Genomic DNA, 17130 nt, shown 5'->3' with positions numbered 1-17130 from the left:
AAGACACGGGGAGATAGTTCCACAGACGTATGCTTCTGGGAAAAAGGAGTTTGCATGATAATGTGTCTTTGAATACGGTCTCAAGTAGTTCAAGTTTCTGGAAGGTCTAAGGTGACTGTAGTCAACAAAAACAAGGTGTTGTTGGACCTTTGTATAACATAGTAACTGAGCTGATCTTACGGTGTTGTTCTAGGGTTTGCCAGTTTAGTTCATTTATCATTTTGGAGACACTACTGGTGTAATTGTAGTCGTTATAGACATATCTTGCTGCAGATCTTTGAACTTGCTCAATTCTATGGGTTAAATATTTTTGCCATGGATGCCATATGGTGGAACAGTACTCTAACTGGGGTCTAACATAGGTTTTATATGCAACCTCTTTGACTTTTTTATTTGGGGTTTTGACATTACGTTTGAGGAATCTTAGGGAATTTTTTGCTTTTGATGTTACATTATTGATATGATTGGTCCATGATAGGTCTTTACTAATGGTTACGCCTAAAAATTTGGCAGAATCAGCCGATTTTAACTCGATGTCATGCAGCTTATAAGGGAATATTTCAGGGTTTCTTTTGCGACTGATTCTTAGGACTTCATACTTATCTGGATTGAATTCCATGGACCAATCAGACTCCCAGGTTTCGAGACTGAAAAGGTCTTGCTGTAGGGCTTGGGCATCACTGTTTGATTTAACCGTAACATAGACTATTGTATCATCTGCGAACAGCCTCACCTTGCCTTTAACACTTTCAGGCAGATCATTTATGTATGAGAGGAAGAGGCAAGGTCCGAGGACCGAGCCTTGTGGGACACCAGAGAGGACGGGGAGATTGTCTGAATTGTGACCTTCGACGACAACCTGCTGAGTACGACTCTGAAGGAAGGACTTGACCCAAAAAGTGACCTGTGGATTGACGCCTAGTCTTTGTAACTTGGTGGATCACCAATAGTGATATCATCATCTCTACCAACGTAGTTTGGGCGCATCTTTAAAGTCAACGGTGGACATCTCAGAACAGAACAGAACAGTGCCAGAATTAAACAGATGTATAATTTATTACAACCATTCAGAGCTTCCGGGTTCCGGATATCGGAAAAAGTAGGACACGTGCGGCATTGACAACAACAACATTGACATTGAAAAAAATATGTGTATGATTTCAACTTTATTTCTACAATATTTCTATTCATTGGATTAAAATCCACGTGAATGAAATAATTGTTTGCTTTTTTTTTATTCAGTAAACCTGCGTATCTACATTATCAGTACGGTTGTTCATCTTTGTAAAAGAAGTGTAATCGGACAACATTAAATTTGGATAGTCTTGTACTTTAGAAAATGCGAAAAGTGTAGAAATAGAAAGCCACTAAGAAAGGCAACAATTCCAGAAATATATTATAGATGATTAAAGCGAGTTCTTCCTATTTGAAATTTTTGCACAATTTGTTCTCCACATCCGCTCTTGCACAGACACTTGGAGGTCTAGAGGTCTAATTTGAATCGATCCTAGGAAATATTGAGAAAAATTTTTCATATGGGAAATATCTCCACTCACGTCAAACACTCGAAAGACCAAAATAGTGGAGGAAATTTCCAATAAAATTTTCATTGCTTCATATCATCCTCAATAAATGCTGATCATGTCACAAATTGGCCATAAATTCAAATAAAACTATCTTCTATCTTTCATAACCGTTGAACCCCTTGCGGGGACGTAGACGTTTTGCGCATCAAAATCATAAAGAGAAAGAATATCATGGGCGTAGGAGCGAGTTTAACTTTGGGGGGGCCAAACCTTTTCTACCGGCGGTTTGTGGGGGGAGGGGGGCGTGGTTAGCGACAAGGTATCCTCAGTGCATTATTCGTGACAAAGCCTCAAAGCCTTGTACAGGGATTAATTGGTTAATTGGGCCATAGGCCCCGCAAACCTTTATGTTTTAGCAATCATTGAGTTATTCTGATGATACACATACGACTAGGCACTGAACTGTCTTAATCAGTCATATTATGTATTGTTCTAATTAAGTGTGCCATTTTTTTTACATTCTTCTGTTGAAGCCCTGGACATACAATCAATTAGCACTGCATTTGTCTAATTGTGGTATAAAGTTGTGGAAATATTATTTCCCTTGAATGGACAATGAAAAACAAAAAAATACATAACGTTTACATGCGTAAACAGGCTTAATAGTTAGGCCTTCATTGATTTTGCAGACGCTCAAACCGGAACTGTAGTGATTGCGCTCAATGATATATTATTTTTATAAAATGTAAACGATTCTTGGCGTGGCGCGTACAGATTTCAGTACTCACACTACGGAAAGAGACATTTTTAGTCAGAATACAAGGGAAGGCCAAATGCAAATCAGAAATCAGGTTGAAAAGAATTATATGATGCTAAGTAAATGTTATATTAGACTGCAATTTATATCTCTTTTCCAAAATATTCGGGGGGCCAAACTATATTTTGGCCCCCCCTCTCCTAGCTTTGGGGGGGGGGGGGGCCTGCCCCCGCTGGCCCCCCTGCTCCTACGCCAATGAATATAGAGATAAAAATTTAGAGTGGAAGAAACTAAAAAAAAAAAACTTAGGTGAAATAAAAGGTTAAAACTTGAGTTGGCGGGATAACTAGCGTGAGACATGTTCAAGGCTGCAAACTGCGGCACTGAACTGCTCTAGGGTAGGGAGGTGGGCGACACTGGGGGGAAGTTGGTTCCAATGGTACACCGTTCTCGGAAAATAAGAAAATTTGTAATAGTCGGTGGTTGCAGTAATTAACCTGTAACTTAGGGAATGGCCATGGCGGGCACATCGGGTCATTGGGGTAAGGTAATCTACGATTGGGATAGCAACAAGATCATGATGAATCTTATAGAAGAGTGATAACCTAGAATCTCTACGCCTTAAATCCAGTTGACGAAGGTTTAGGGAGTGTAGCATATCTGTTACACTAGAAGTACGGCCGTAGTCAGTCTTGATCTAATGGGCGGCTCTCCTTTGGACGCTTTCAATTTGGTCTAACTGGGTTAGGGTGTGGGGCGACCATACCTCAGAGGCATATTCAAGCTGGGGTCGGACTAGAGTCTGGTAAGCAATGGTCTTAATGGGTTGGGATTTGACCTTAATGTTTCTTCGTAAGAACCCTAGGGTTTGGTTAGCTTTTTTGGTTGACCTATTTATGTGATTGTCCCATGATAGGTCATTTGAGATATCCTTGCCTAGGTATTTAGCGGAGCTGACCGATTCAAGTTGGACTCCATGTAGGTAATACTGGGTAGGGATAGGATGTTTCCTTCTAGTGGCGTGGATCACTTGACACTTGGAGGGGTTGAACTCCATATCCCACTCCAACTCCCACTTTTCTAGAAGTTTTAGGTCATTTTGGAGAGTGACAGATTGGTCTGCAGACGACAGTGTTAGATATATTGCCATGTCATCTGCAAACAGACGGACTTTGGAGCTGATGTTTTGTGGGAGGTCATTTATGTAAGCTAGGAAGAGCAGGGGACCAAGTACAGACCCCTGCGGGACACCTGATGATACTGGGAAGGCATCAGAGGTAGTGCCATTTAGGACTACTGATTGGATCCTATTATCTAAGAAGCCTTTGACCCATCTTAGTGTGTTACCTCTGACTCCATATTCATGCATTTTTAGTAGGACTTTTTCATGGCTAACCTTGTCGAAAGCCTTATTAAAATCTAGAAGTATAAGATCTACTTGTTTCTTATTGTAGACTGAGGTGACCAGATCATTTACAAACATAACTAACTGAGTAACGCATGACCTTTTTCCCCTAAATCCATGCTGTAGGTCATACAGAATACCATGGTTGGTGAAGTGCTTAACAATTGATGAGGAAACAATGTGTTCAAGAACTTTGCATAGGACACATGTTAATGACATTGGCCTATAATTTACTGGATTTGACCTATCACCTTTTTTAAAAATGGGGGCAACATTTGCGGATTTCCACTGGGATGGAAGTGAACCTTCCTCCAGGGATTTCTGGAATATGACCTCAAGGATGGGAGATAGTTCTACAGAGAGTGTTTTAAGTATTATAGGCTTGATATTGTCAGGACCACTGGCCTTATGGGGGTTCAGGTTGCTGAGAAGTTTCTCAATACCATTTGTACCTATCCTAATATCTGGCATAGTAGGGACTGAATTTCCATCTGGGGTTAGTTTCATTTTACTGAGCGAGGCGAGGTTTAGTGGTGATTTGGGGCTAAAAACAGACTGAAACTGTTTGTTCAGTACTGTTGCCTTAGCTTGATCATCTAGATGGAGTTTATTTTCATACTTAAGGGGAGGATAGAGGAAGATTCCTGTCTCGAGTGTTTAATAAACGAGTACAGTTTCTTAGTATTTGGTTTATTTGGGAGTGAGGCATTAGTGTTATTCAGGTTTAGGATGTGCTCAAGATACTGGCTATAAACCTCTTTGACCTTTTTCCGCACTAGATGCTTTAAGTCTAGAAATTTCTTTTGATCAGAAGATGAGCTTCTGAAACTTACATGTATCAAAAGGGGATTAAATTCCTCATTGATTTATATAAAAATTATCAAATAATTTCCAAAGTTACGAATTTTACCGCGTCTACACAGCCTATGTACTAGCGATAAAACCAATAACTTTACATGACTGCATGTGTACTGTGATTTATTCTCCATTATTTTGGTCCTTCAAAGTTTTAACATTTAGATTGCCCCGTAACAAATGTAAAACAATCTAAATGTTGAATTATTTTGACTACTTGGAGGTCAAACCCTACTCCCTTCTCCGCCACAGTATTTTTTAGTCTTTTTAAAACACACTGAGCATAATTATGTATCAAACATTGAATATGTTTTGTTACAAATTCAACATGTTTTAAGCAGTAAAAGATAAACGACACATTTCACTTGCTCTAAGCGTTTCAACACAATTGCTTGTTCAAGGAATACGAGAATTGATCCAAGCTTGGTTATATTGGGCAGTCAAATTTACCAACAGAACCGAGACACAAGACAATATCATCAGTGGTTATAATAAAAATGCTTGCCTTTGAAGTCATCTGACGTGATGGCTGAGAGTTCTAAGATGCTGGAAAAAAACATTGCACATTTGTCAGGGCCGTAGGTTCGCTCCCTGCTGTGGGCAACCTTTTTTTTTCTTGAATACATTATTTTTATTCCCCCGCCACAAGTGGTGGGGGGTTACAGGAATATTCCTTCCGTCTTCCGTCCTTCCGTAACATTTTGTGTCCGCTCTGTATCTCCTAAACCCCTTGAAGGATTTTCATGAAACTTGGGTCAAATGATCGTCTCATCAAGATGATGTGCAGAACCCATGAGTCAGCCATGTCGGTTCAATGTCAAGGTCACAACTTGAGGTCAAAGGTTTGAGCTTTCCATTTTGTGTCCGCTCTGTATCTCCTAAACCCCTTGAAGGATAATCATGAAACTTTAATCAAATGATCACCTCATCAAGACGATATGCAGAACCCATGAGTCAGCCATGTCGGCTCAAGGTCAAGGTCACAACTCAAGGTCAAAGGTTTGAGCCTTCCATTTTGTGTTCATTCTGTATCTCCTAAACCCCTTGAAGGATTTACATTAAACCACCTCATCAAGAACTCATGAGTCAGCCATGTCAACTCAAGGTCAAGGTCACAACTCAAGGTCAAAGGTTTCAGCTCTGTTTCTCCTAAACCCCTTTTAGGATTTTCATGAAACTTGGGTCAAATGATCACCTCATCTAGATGATGTGCAGAATTCATAGGTCAGCCTTGTCAGTTCAAGGTCAAGGTCACAGCTCAAGGTCAAAGGTTTACCCATTCACTATCCATACCAGTGGCGGGGGATTCAGCTGTCTTTCAGACTGCTTTGTTATCATTAAAAAGAAAACAAAAAAATACAAATTTCATTTGAAAAAAAAAATCTCCCTTAATTTTGAGCAAACCCACGGCCCTGACAAAAAATGTGCGATGTTATTATCCAGCACCTTAGACCTCTAGGCCATCGCGGTAGATGACATCGAAGGTGAGTATTTTTATTATAGTAAATCATTGATGATATCGTCTGTGTCTCGGCTCTGTTGGTGAATTGCAGCACCAACCAAGCTCGGATCAATTCTCGTATTTCTGGACAAGCAATTTGTGTTGAAATGCTCAAAGTAAGTTATCTTTACTTTTAAGCTTGACTTTTCGAAAAATAAATATAAGTAGAGCTATCCTACTCACCACGGTGTTGGCGTCGGTGTCACACCTTGGCTGAGGTTTTCATACCAGTCCACATTTTCGCAAAACCTTTTGACATGTGGCTTTGAAACTTTGAACACATGTTTATTTTAACAGTCTGTATCTGTATGCAAGAGTACATAACTCTGTCAAGTATTTTGGCTGAATTATTGCCCTTTTTGGACTTGGAAATTGGTTCACTTTTCCATACAAGTCCACGTTTGTGACATGTGGCTTTGAAACTTTGAACATTTGTTCATTGTCATGATCTCCATCTGTAGTCAAGGGTATGTAACTATGTCAAAAATATTTGGCTGAATTATGGCCTTTTTAGCTCATCTGATTTTTTGAAAAAAAATGATGAGTTATTGTCATCACCTGAGCGGGCGTCGGCGTCTGCGTCGGCGTTGCCTGGTTAAGTTTTATGTTTAGGTCAGCTTTTCTCCTAAACTAGCAAAGCTATTGCTTTGAAACTTGGAATACTTGTTCACCATCATAAGCTGACCCTGTATAGCAAGAAACATAACTCCATCTTGCTTTTTGCAAGATTTATGGCCCCTTTTGTACTTAGAAAATATCAGATTTCTTGGTTAAGTTTTATGTTTAGGTCAATTTTTCTCCTAAACTATCAAAGCTATTGCTTTGAAACTTGGAATACTTGTTCACCATCATAAGCAGACCCTGTACATCAAGAAACATAACTCCATCTTGCTTTTTGCAAGAATTATTGCCCCTTTTGGACTTAGAAAATCAGTTTTCTTGGTTAAGTTTTATGTTTAGGTCAGCTTTTATCCTAAACTATCATAGCTATTGCTTTGAAACTTGCAACACTTGTTCACCATCATAAGCTGACCCTGTACAGCAAGAAACATAACTCCATCCTGCTTTTTGCAAGATTTGTGGTCCCTTTTGGACTTAGTAAATATCAGATTTCTTGGTTAAGTTTTATTAGCTCATCTGATTTTTTGAAAAAAAATGATGAGTTATTGTCATCACTTGAGCGGTTGTCGGCGTCGGCGTTGCCTGGTTAAGTTTTATGTTTAGGTCAGCTTTTCTCCTAAACTATCAAAGCTATTGCTTTGAAACTTGGAATACTTGTTCACCATCATAAGCTGACCCTGTATAGCAAGAAACATAACTCCATCATGCTTTTTGCAAGATTTATGGCCCCTTTTGGACTTAGAAAATATCAGATTTCTTGGTTAAGTTTTATGTTTAGGTCAACTTTTCTCCTAAACTATCAAAGCTATTGCTTTGAAACTTGGAATGCTTGTTCACCATCATAAGCAGACCCTGTACATCAAGAAACATAACTCCATCCTGTTTTTTGCAAGAATTATTGCCCCTTTTTGTACTTAGAAAATCAGTTTTCTTGGTTAAGTTTTATGTTTAGGTCAGCTTTTCTCCTAAACTATCAAAGCTATTGCTTTAAAACTTGCAACAGTTTTTCACCATCATAAGCTGACCCTGTACAGCAAGAAACATAACTCCATCCTGCTTTTTGCAAGATTTATGGCCCCTTTTGGACTTAGAAAATACCAGATTTCTTGGTTAATTTTTATGTTTAGGTCAATTTTTTCTCTTAAACTATCAAAGCTATTGCTTTGAAACTTGGAACACTTGTTCACCATCATAAGCTGACCCTGTACAGCAAGCAACATAACTCCATCCTGCTTTTTGCAATAATTATTGCCCCTTTTGGACTTAGAAAATCATTTTCTTGGTTGAGTATTATGTTTAAGTCAACTTCTCATAAACTATCAAAGCTATTGCTTTAAAACTTGCAACAGTTTTTCACCATCATAAGCTGACACTATACATCAAGAAACATAACTCCATCCTGCTTTTTGCAAGAATGATGGCCCTTTTTAGACTTAGAAAATCATGGGTAGGACAATATTTCTATTATACAAAAAAAATCAGATGAGCGTCAGCACCCGCAAGGCGGTGCTCTTGTGTTTAGGTCAACTTTTTCTCTTAAACTATCAAAGCTATTGCTTTGAAACTTGCAACACTTGTTCAACATCATAAGCTGACCCTGTACAGCAAGCAACATAACTCCATCCTGCTTTTTGCAATAATTATTGCCCCTTTGGACTTAGAAAATATCAGATTTCTTGGTTAAATTTTATGTTTAGGTCAACTTTTTCTCTTAAATTATCAAAGCTATTGCTTTGAAACTTGCAACACTTGTTCACCATCATAAGCTGACCCTGTACAGCAAGATACATAACTCCATCCTGCTTTTTGCAAGATTTATGGCCCCTTTTAGACTTAGAAAATATCAGATTTCTTGATTAAGTTTTATGTTTAGGTCATCTTTTTCTCTTAAACTATCAAAGCTTTTACTTTGAAACTTGCAACACTTGTTCACCATCATAAGCTGACCCTGTACAGCAAGCAACATAACTCCATCCTGCTTTTTGCAATAATTATTGCCCCTTTTGGACTTAGAAAATCATTTTCTTGGTTGAGTATTATGTTTAAGTCAACTTTTCTCATAAACTATCAAAGCTATCGCTTTAAAACTTGCAACAGTTTTTCACCATCATAAGTGGACACTGTACATCAAGAAACATAACTCTATCCTGCTTTTTGCAAGAATGATGGCCCTTTTTAGACTTAGAAAATCATGGGTAGGACAATATTTCTATTATACAAAAAAAAGTCAGATGAGCGTCAGCACCCGCAAGGCGGTGCTCTTGTTTGGACTAGGGTACTGGTTCAGTTTTTGCACAAGTCTATATTTTATCTAAACTGTTTGACATACATTTGTATGGCTTTGAAACTTTGACCATTTTTTTTACCATCATAGTCTCCATATGTAGGCAAGACTACATAACTACATGTAGGACAAGGAATTTGGCTCAGTTATGGCGCTTTTTTGACATAGAAATTAGTTTAATAATAAGTTACACATTGCCATATAGTGCAAGACTTGTCCAGTTCCACAAATACAGGTACATCGTTTGTCTTATCTTTTTTCCTTCTTTTCTTTGAAAATCTCTGATTATATTTAGACCCCATACTTACTTCAATTCTTTGAATAGTCGAGCGTGCTGTCAACAGACAGCTCATGTTTTTGCATTGATAGTAAATGGTAATTTTTTAAAACATGTTGATTTTGTAACAAAATATATTCAATGTTTGAGACATGTGCTCAGTATTTTTTAAAAGACTAAAAATATTGGCCAATATTTGGCAGGGGCAGAGAGAGGGGAGGGGGGTAAGACCTCTAAGTGTCAGTGCTTTTACATTTAATGTCTCATTATTCACATACCACCTTACTTTTCTGGTAGTTTAACAGAGTTATGAATATAAATAAATTTGAGTACTTTATTATCATTTCTTAGGTGGTAGTATTACATACTCATGAAGGATATAACCTATACTGTGTTGGTGCGCCGTAAAACCCAAATAAATAAATAAATAAATACCTTCATGAATATGTCAAAAATTAGCAGAATCTTTTGATATAAAGTAAACCTACAGGAGAAAATACAAAGATCATAACCTTATCATGATGATCATCTATTGTCAGGGGTTCATCAGGTCAAAGCATGCTAAAAGTTACAAGCCCAGTTTCTTACAATATAGGCTTTCATGTGGAGATGGGGGAGGGGTGGCATATCCTTTTTACAAGTTCTTGTTCAGTGTGAAATTATATTTTGTAGTATTGTAATCAGAAACAATGATTTTTCAGACCTGAGTAATGTGTGTTTTATTTAATTTTTCAGAATTATAAGGACTTGAAATATGTCATCATCCAAGTATGCCCAGCGTATGGCAAGGCTCTCTGCCAGAATATTTGGAGAGGTTGCTAGACCGACAGATACGAAATCTATGAGAGTGGTAAAAATATTTTCTGGAAAGCCGGCACATTTAGATCCAAATATTGTGGATTATTATCCTCGTCACAGAGAATTAAAACAACTTATGGACGGCCTTAGAGCTCATGGTTTATTCAGGTGGGTTTAGAGAAGATATTTTAAGGAAAATGTTTGTATTTTTTAGCATATTGAATGACTTTATAACGGCTTTGCCTTTTTTGTACATGTACCATATTCACCTTTTTCTACCTGCTTGTCAATCTGTAATGACAAGACAAATTGTATGGGACATAAGTGTTACTGAAGCTCTGATGGTAGCTTGCATAAGTGCTTATTTCTATTAGAAATAAGATAACTATTTGTTCTGTTTAAAATTTTAACAGGACTTGTTTTGATAGCCAGTTTAACAAAGATGGTCCATTTCTGTATGTTTTGCAACAAACAACGGTTGAGACGCAGACTGGTATCAGAGCTATAATACGTGAATCATGATGTCAGATTTCTGCATGACATCCAGTTAATCAGTACTTTGATGAATGAAACGCAGCATAATTTTTAGCTCGACTGTTCAAAGAAAAGTTACTGCTATAATGGACTTATCCATTCGTCGGCGTCGGTGTCTACACCAGTGTCCCGATTTGGTTAAGTTTTTGTATTGAAGCTGGTATCTAACTTCACACACTTATTCACTGTGAAGAACTGACTTATATGCACAGGTTTCATAACTCTGTTTTGCTTTTTTACAAAATTATGCCCCTTTTTGACTTGGCAATATTTGGTTCAGTATTTGTATGTAAGCTGGTATCTCAGTTCCCACTTATGGGAATGGATTGAAACTTCACATACTTGTTCACTGTCATGTTCTGACATGTAATGTACAGGGTCCATAACTCTACTTCGCATTTTTACAAAATTTTGCCCCTTTTTCGACTTAGAAATTTTTGGTTAAGGTTTTGTGTGTAAGCTGGTATCTCAGTACAGACTAATGGGAATGGATTGGAACTTCACACACTTGTCCACTGTCATAAGCTGATATGCACTGTGCAGGTTCCATAACTCTGTTGTGCATTTTTAGCTCACCTGTCACAAAGTGACAAGGTGAGCTTTTGTGATCGCGCAGCGTCCGTCGTCCGTCAGTCCGTCTGTCGTAAACTTGTGCTTGTGACCACTCTAGAGGTCACATTTTTCATGGGGTCTTTATGAAAATTGGTCAGAATGTTCACCTTGATGATATCTAGGTCAAGTTCGAAACTGGATCACGTGCGGTCAAAAACTAGGTCAGTAGGTCTAAAGATAGAAAAACCTTGTGACCTCTCTAGAGGCCACATTTTTCACAAGATCTTCATGAAAATTGGTCAGAATGTTCAACTTGATGATATCTAGATCATGTTTGAAACCGGGTCACGTGCTATCAAAAACTAGATCAGTAGGTCAGATAATAGAAAAACATTGTGACCTCTCTAGAGGCCATATTTTTCAAGATATCTTTATGAAAGTTGGTCTGGATGTTCACCTTGATGATATCTAGGTCAAATTTGAAACTGGGTCACATTTGGTCAAAAACTAGGTCAGTAGGTCTAAAAATAGAAAAACCTTGTGACCTCTCTAGAGGCCATACTTTTGAATGGATCTTCATGAAAATTGGTCAGAATGTTCACCTTGATGATATCTAGGTCAGCTTTGAAACTGGGACACATGCGGTCAATAACTAGGTCAATAGGTCAAGTAATAAAAAAAACCATGTGACCTCTCTAGAGGCTGTATTTTTCATGGGATCTGTAGGAAAGTTGGTCTGAATGTTCATCTTGATGATATCTAGGTCAGGTTCGAAACTGGGTCAACTGTGGTCAAAATCTAGGTCAGTAGGTCTAAAAATAGAAAAACCTTGTGACCTCTCTAGAGGCCATACTTTCAAATGGATCTTCATGAAAATTGTTCAGAATGTTCACCTTGATGATATCTAGGTCAAGTTCGAAACTGGGTCACATGCAGTCAATAACTAGGTCAGTAGGTCAAATAATAAAAAAAACCTTGTGACCTCTCTAGAGGCCATATTTTTCATGGGATCTGTATGAAAGTTGGTCTGATAGTTTATCTTGATGATATCTAGTTCAAGTTTGAAACTGGGTCAACTGCGGTCAAAAACTAGGTCAGTAGGTCTAAAAATAGAAAATCCTTGTGACCTCTCTAGAGGCCATACTTTCAAATGGATCTTCATGAAAATTGGTCAGAATGTTCACCTTGATGATATCTAGGTCAAGTTCGAAACTGGGTCACGTGCGGTCAATAACTAGGTCAGTAGGTCAAATGATAAAAAAACCTTGTGACCTCTCTAGAGGCCATATTTTTCAATGGATCTTCATGAAAATTGGTCAGAATTTTTATCTTGATGATATCTAGGTCAGGTTCAAAACTGGGTCACTGGAGCTCAAAAACTAGGTCACTATGTCAAATAATAGAAAAAACAACGTCATACTCAGTTCAAAACTGGGTCATGTGGGAACAGGTGAGCGATTCAGGACCATCATGGTCCTCTTGTTACAAGATTATATCACGTTTTCGACTTTTGTCTTCATTCAGTTGACAAGGCTGTTGAATAGTCGAGCGTTGCTGTCCTCCAACAGCTCTTGTTTGTACATGTACCAAATTCACCTTTTTCTACCTGCTTGAAGTTGTCAATCTGTCATGACAAGACAAATTGTATGGGACATAACTGTTACTGGTGCTCTGATAGTAGCTTGCATAAGTGCTTATATCTGCATTATTGTACCCCCCGACAACAAAGTTGTAAGGGGGGGTATACTGGTTTCAGGTTGTCTGTCTGTCCGTCTGTCTGTCTGTCTGTCCGTCTGGTCGTCTGTCCGTAGATGCAATCTTGTGTGCGCCATCTCTCCTTATCCCCTTGACAGAATTTTATGAAACTTCACACAAGTGATCAGTACCAACAGTAGTTGTGCATGGGGCATGTTAGGTTCTTTTAGAAAAAAAAATTTGCAGAGTTATGGGACTTTGTTTTTTTTTTACTATACTATATACATAGACACAATCTTGTGCGCACCATCTCTCCTCATCCCCTTGACACAATTTAATGAAACTTCACACAAGTGATCAGTACCAACAGTAGTTGTGCATGGGGCATGTTAGGTTCTTTTAGAAAAAAAAATTGCAGAGTTATGGGACTTTGTTTTTTTGTTACTATACTATATACATATACACAATCTTGTGCACACCATCTCTCCTCATCCCCTTGACACAATTTAATGAAACTTCACACAAGTGATCAGTAACAACAGTAGTTGTGCATGGGCATGTAAGGTTCTTTCAGAAAAAAAAATTTGCAGAGTTATGGGACTTTGTTTTTTTGTGACTATACTATATACATAGACACAATCTTGTGCACACCATCTCTCCTCATCCCCTTGATACAATTTAATGAAACTTCACACAACTAATCAGTAACAACAATAGTTGTGCATGGGGCATGTTAGGTTCTTTCAGCGACAAAAATTGCAGAGTTATGGGACTTTGTTTCTTGTTAACATACTATGTACATACAGTCTGCATGTGCAATCTTGTGCGTGCCTAATCTACCAAACCCTTGCACACAATTTAATGAAACTTCACACAAGTGATCAGTACCAACCCTAGTTGTGCATGGTGCATGTTACATTCTTTTAGATAAATATTCTGCATAGTTATGGGACTTTGTTTTTTGTTACTATACTGTATACATACAGGCTATATACATACAGTCCACATAATTATGCAGTCTTGTGTGTGTCAAATTGCAGTGTACTGTGTCAGTGCATGCATGGGGGTACATTCATCACCTTTAGTGATAGCTCTAGTTAGAAATAAAATAATGTTTAAAACTAAAGTATATGACTGAATGTCCCATAAGAATAATTAATTGGTACATTTTCTTTTCAGGGATGAACATGAAGATTTTAAAGATGAAATGAGAAAAAGACGAGAGGCTAGAGGGAAAAATGAATATGTGCCCTATCATCTCCGGGGGAAAAAGGAGGGCGAAGGAAAATAAAAAATAACAGGTGCTGCTTTTGTGATAAACATATTCTTGTCTTAGAGTGATCATCTACTGAACTGTCATAAAGTGGTTGAGGCTGGAACCTTTCCCTAGATTATTAGGATAAACCTGAAGTTGAATAAGGACATCATATATTGCTGAGAAAGTTGTTGAAGGTACATTTCTTCTGTCTTGAAACCGTCAAGTTTAAACATTGGAAAGTATCATGGGAAAGTTTTGATGGGAAAGATGTGATTGTATGATTGTTTAGTTAGTGACTGTATTTACTTGTGCTTTATACAGTTCCTTTTTTTAAAAATGTAAATAAAGATATAAACGGGTTATATGTATTTGTAAGACTCGTTGATTAAATGAGAATTGAAGAATGTTTTTCCATTTTCTTTCTGTTTGTGATTTCAGCATAATTTAACCCACTAGTGCCTTAGTTAGGTATTTATGTCTTCCCCCCGCTGGGGGAGACATATTGTTTTTGCCCTGTCTGTCCGTCACACTTCATTTCAGATCAATAACTGGAGAACCATTTGACCTAGAACCTTCAAACTTCATAGGATGGCAGGGCTTATGGAGTAGACAACCTGTATTGTTTTTGGGGTCACTCCATCAAAGGTCAAGGTCACAGGGACCTGAACATGGAAAACCATTTCTGATCAATAACTTGAGAACCGCTTCACCCAGAATGTTGAAACTTCAAAGGATGATTTGACATGCAAAGTAGATGACCCCTATTGATTTTGGGGTCATTCTATTAAAGGTCAAAGTCACAGGGGCCTGAACATGGAAAACCATTTCCAGTCAATAACTTGAGAATCGCTTGACCCAGAATGTTGAAACTTCATAGGATGATTGGTCATGCAGAGTAGAAGACCCCTATTGATTTTGGGGTCATTCTGTTAAAGGTCAAGGTCATAGGGGCCTGAACATGGAAAACCATTTTCGGTCAGGAACTCGAGAACCACTTGACCCAGAATGTTGAAACTTCATAGGATGATTGGACATGCAGAGTAGATGACCCCTATTGATTTTGGGATCACTCTATTAAAGGTCAAGGTCACAGGGGCCAGAACATGGAAAACCATTTCCCATTAGTAACTGGAGAACCACTTGACCCAGGATGTTGAAACTTCATAGGATGATTGGACATGCAGAATAGATGACCCCTATTGATTTTGGGGTCACTCTATTAAAGGTCAAGGTCACAGGGGCCTGAACATGGAAAACCATTTCCGGTCAGTAACTTGAGAACCACTTGACCCAGAATGTTTAAACTTCATAGGATGATTGGACATGCAGAGTGGATGACCCCTATTGATTTTTGGGTCACTATTAAAGGTCAAGGTTGTAGCAGATAGAGAATGATATCCATTTCCGTTCAATAACTTGAGAACCATTTGACCTAGAACCTTCAAACTTCATAGGGTGTTAGGACTTACAAAGTAGATGATCCGTATTGTTTTTGGGGTCACTCAATCAAAGGTCACAGGAGGCTGAACATAGAAAACACTTTCCAATCAATAACTTGAGAACCACTTGACCAAGAGTGTTGAAACTTAATAGGGTGATTGGACATGCAGAGTAGATGACCCCTAATACTTTTAGGGTCATTTGATCATAGGTCAAGGTCACAGGGACCTGAACATGGAAAACCGTTTCCAATTCATAACTTGAGAACTGCTAGGCCCAGAATGTTGAAACTTAGTGGGATGATTTGACAAGCCAAGTAGATGATCCCTGTTGCAGCCAACCATCAGCGTCTCTTTGACTTTCGCTCCTAGTGTCCCCTATTGACTTCTTGCCTAAACGACTATGCATTGAGGGAGACATGCGCTTTTCTACAAAATCAACTTCTAGTTTATAATTGCATTCCAGGTACATGTAATGACGATTCAAGACTTGTTGTCATTTGAATGTATTTTCACAACTTCAGTGTTTTGTTTTCAATACAACTCTGCTGTATAAGACTTTTTTGCAGCTGTGTGTTGAAAAAACCAACTCACTCGCTGAAGTGTTGTTTCAAACAACAACTGTTACTTGATAAATTATATCCCTGTCTAGGTTTCAGAAAGACCTGAATAGCAATATCTGAAATAAATTGTATTTTCATATTTTGTTTACTTTTTGAGAACTTGCTTGATTAAATTACCATCTTGTAATGCATCTCCAACCACAGTTTTAATCCTCCGCCACGAGTGGTTGGGAGTGTGGGGGTATAGGAATGATCTCAGTCTGTCCTTCCATCTGTAACACTTTCGTGTCCGCTCCATATTTCCTAAACTCCTTGAAGGATTTTCATGAAACTTGGGTCAAATGATCACCTCATCAAGACGATGTGCAGAACTCATGTGTCAGCCATGTCGGCTCAAGGTCAAGGTCACAACTCAAGGTTAAAGGTTTTAGCCTTCAATTTTGTCTCTGCTCTGTATCTCCTAAACCTCTTGAAGGATTCATATGAAACCTGCGTCAAATGATCACCTCATTAAGACAATGTACAGAACTCTTGAGTCGCCATGCCGGCTCAAGGTCAAGGTCACAGCTTAGGATCAAAGGTTTGAGCCTTCCATTTTATGTCCACTCTGAAGGATTTTCATCAAACTTGGGTCAAATGATCACCGCATCAAGAACTTGTGATTCAGCCATGGCAACTCAAGGTCAAGGTCACAACTCAAGGTCAAAGGTTTGTATCTCCTTAACCCCTTGAATGATTTTCATCAAACTTGGGTCAAATGATCACCTAATCAGGATGATGTGCAGAATTCATGAGTCAGCCATGTCAGTTCAAGGTCAAGGTCACATGTCAAGGTCAAAGGTTTACCCTTTCACTATCCATAACAGTGGCGGGGGATTTAGCTGTCTTTCAGACTGCCTTGTAATATACTGCTTTGGGATTACAAGAACTTTTGCCTGAAATTTGTCATCATTTTGTACATTGTAAAAACATAACTGACTCCTGCATTTACTGCTTGTACTAATTTTAGACGCAATGTTCCAGTTTCAGGTAATTTGTTTATGATAAATAATCCTGGATCAACCC

General features: G+C 38.3%; 1 protein-coding gene across 1 annotated transcript; it reads left to right on the top strand.

The window, feature by feature from the left end:
- The first annotated feature begins 1042 nt into the window (after positions 1-1042).
- Positions 1043-14471, top strand: LOC128548065 (28S ribosomal protein S33, mitochondrial-like). Its single transcript, XM_053522420.1, has 3 exons — positions 1043-1152; positions 9962-10192; positions 13985-14471. Exons 2-3 carry the CDS (start codon positions 9981-9983, stop codon positions 14094-14096), a joined length of 324 nt encoding a protein of 107 aa, XP_053378395.1. The 5' UTR covers positions 1043-1152; positions 9962-9980; the 3' UTR covers positions 14097-14471.
- The last annotated feature ends 2659 nt before the right edge of the window (positions 14472-17130 follow it).

Source organism: Mercenaria mercenaria, chromosome 13, assembly GCF_021730395.1.
Source record: "Mercenaria mercenaria strain notata chromosome 13, MADL_Memer_1, whole genome shotgun sequence".
In the NCBI taxonomy this organism is placed as follows: Eukaryota; Metazoa; Mollusca; class Bivalvia; order Venerida; family Veneridae; genus Mercenaria; species Mercenaria mercenaria.
The sequence above is the reverse complement of the archived record's forward strand: the minus strand, read 5'-3'. Positions and strand labels throughout refer to the sequence as shown.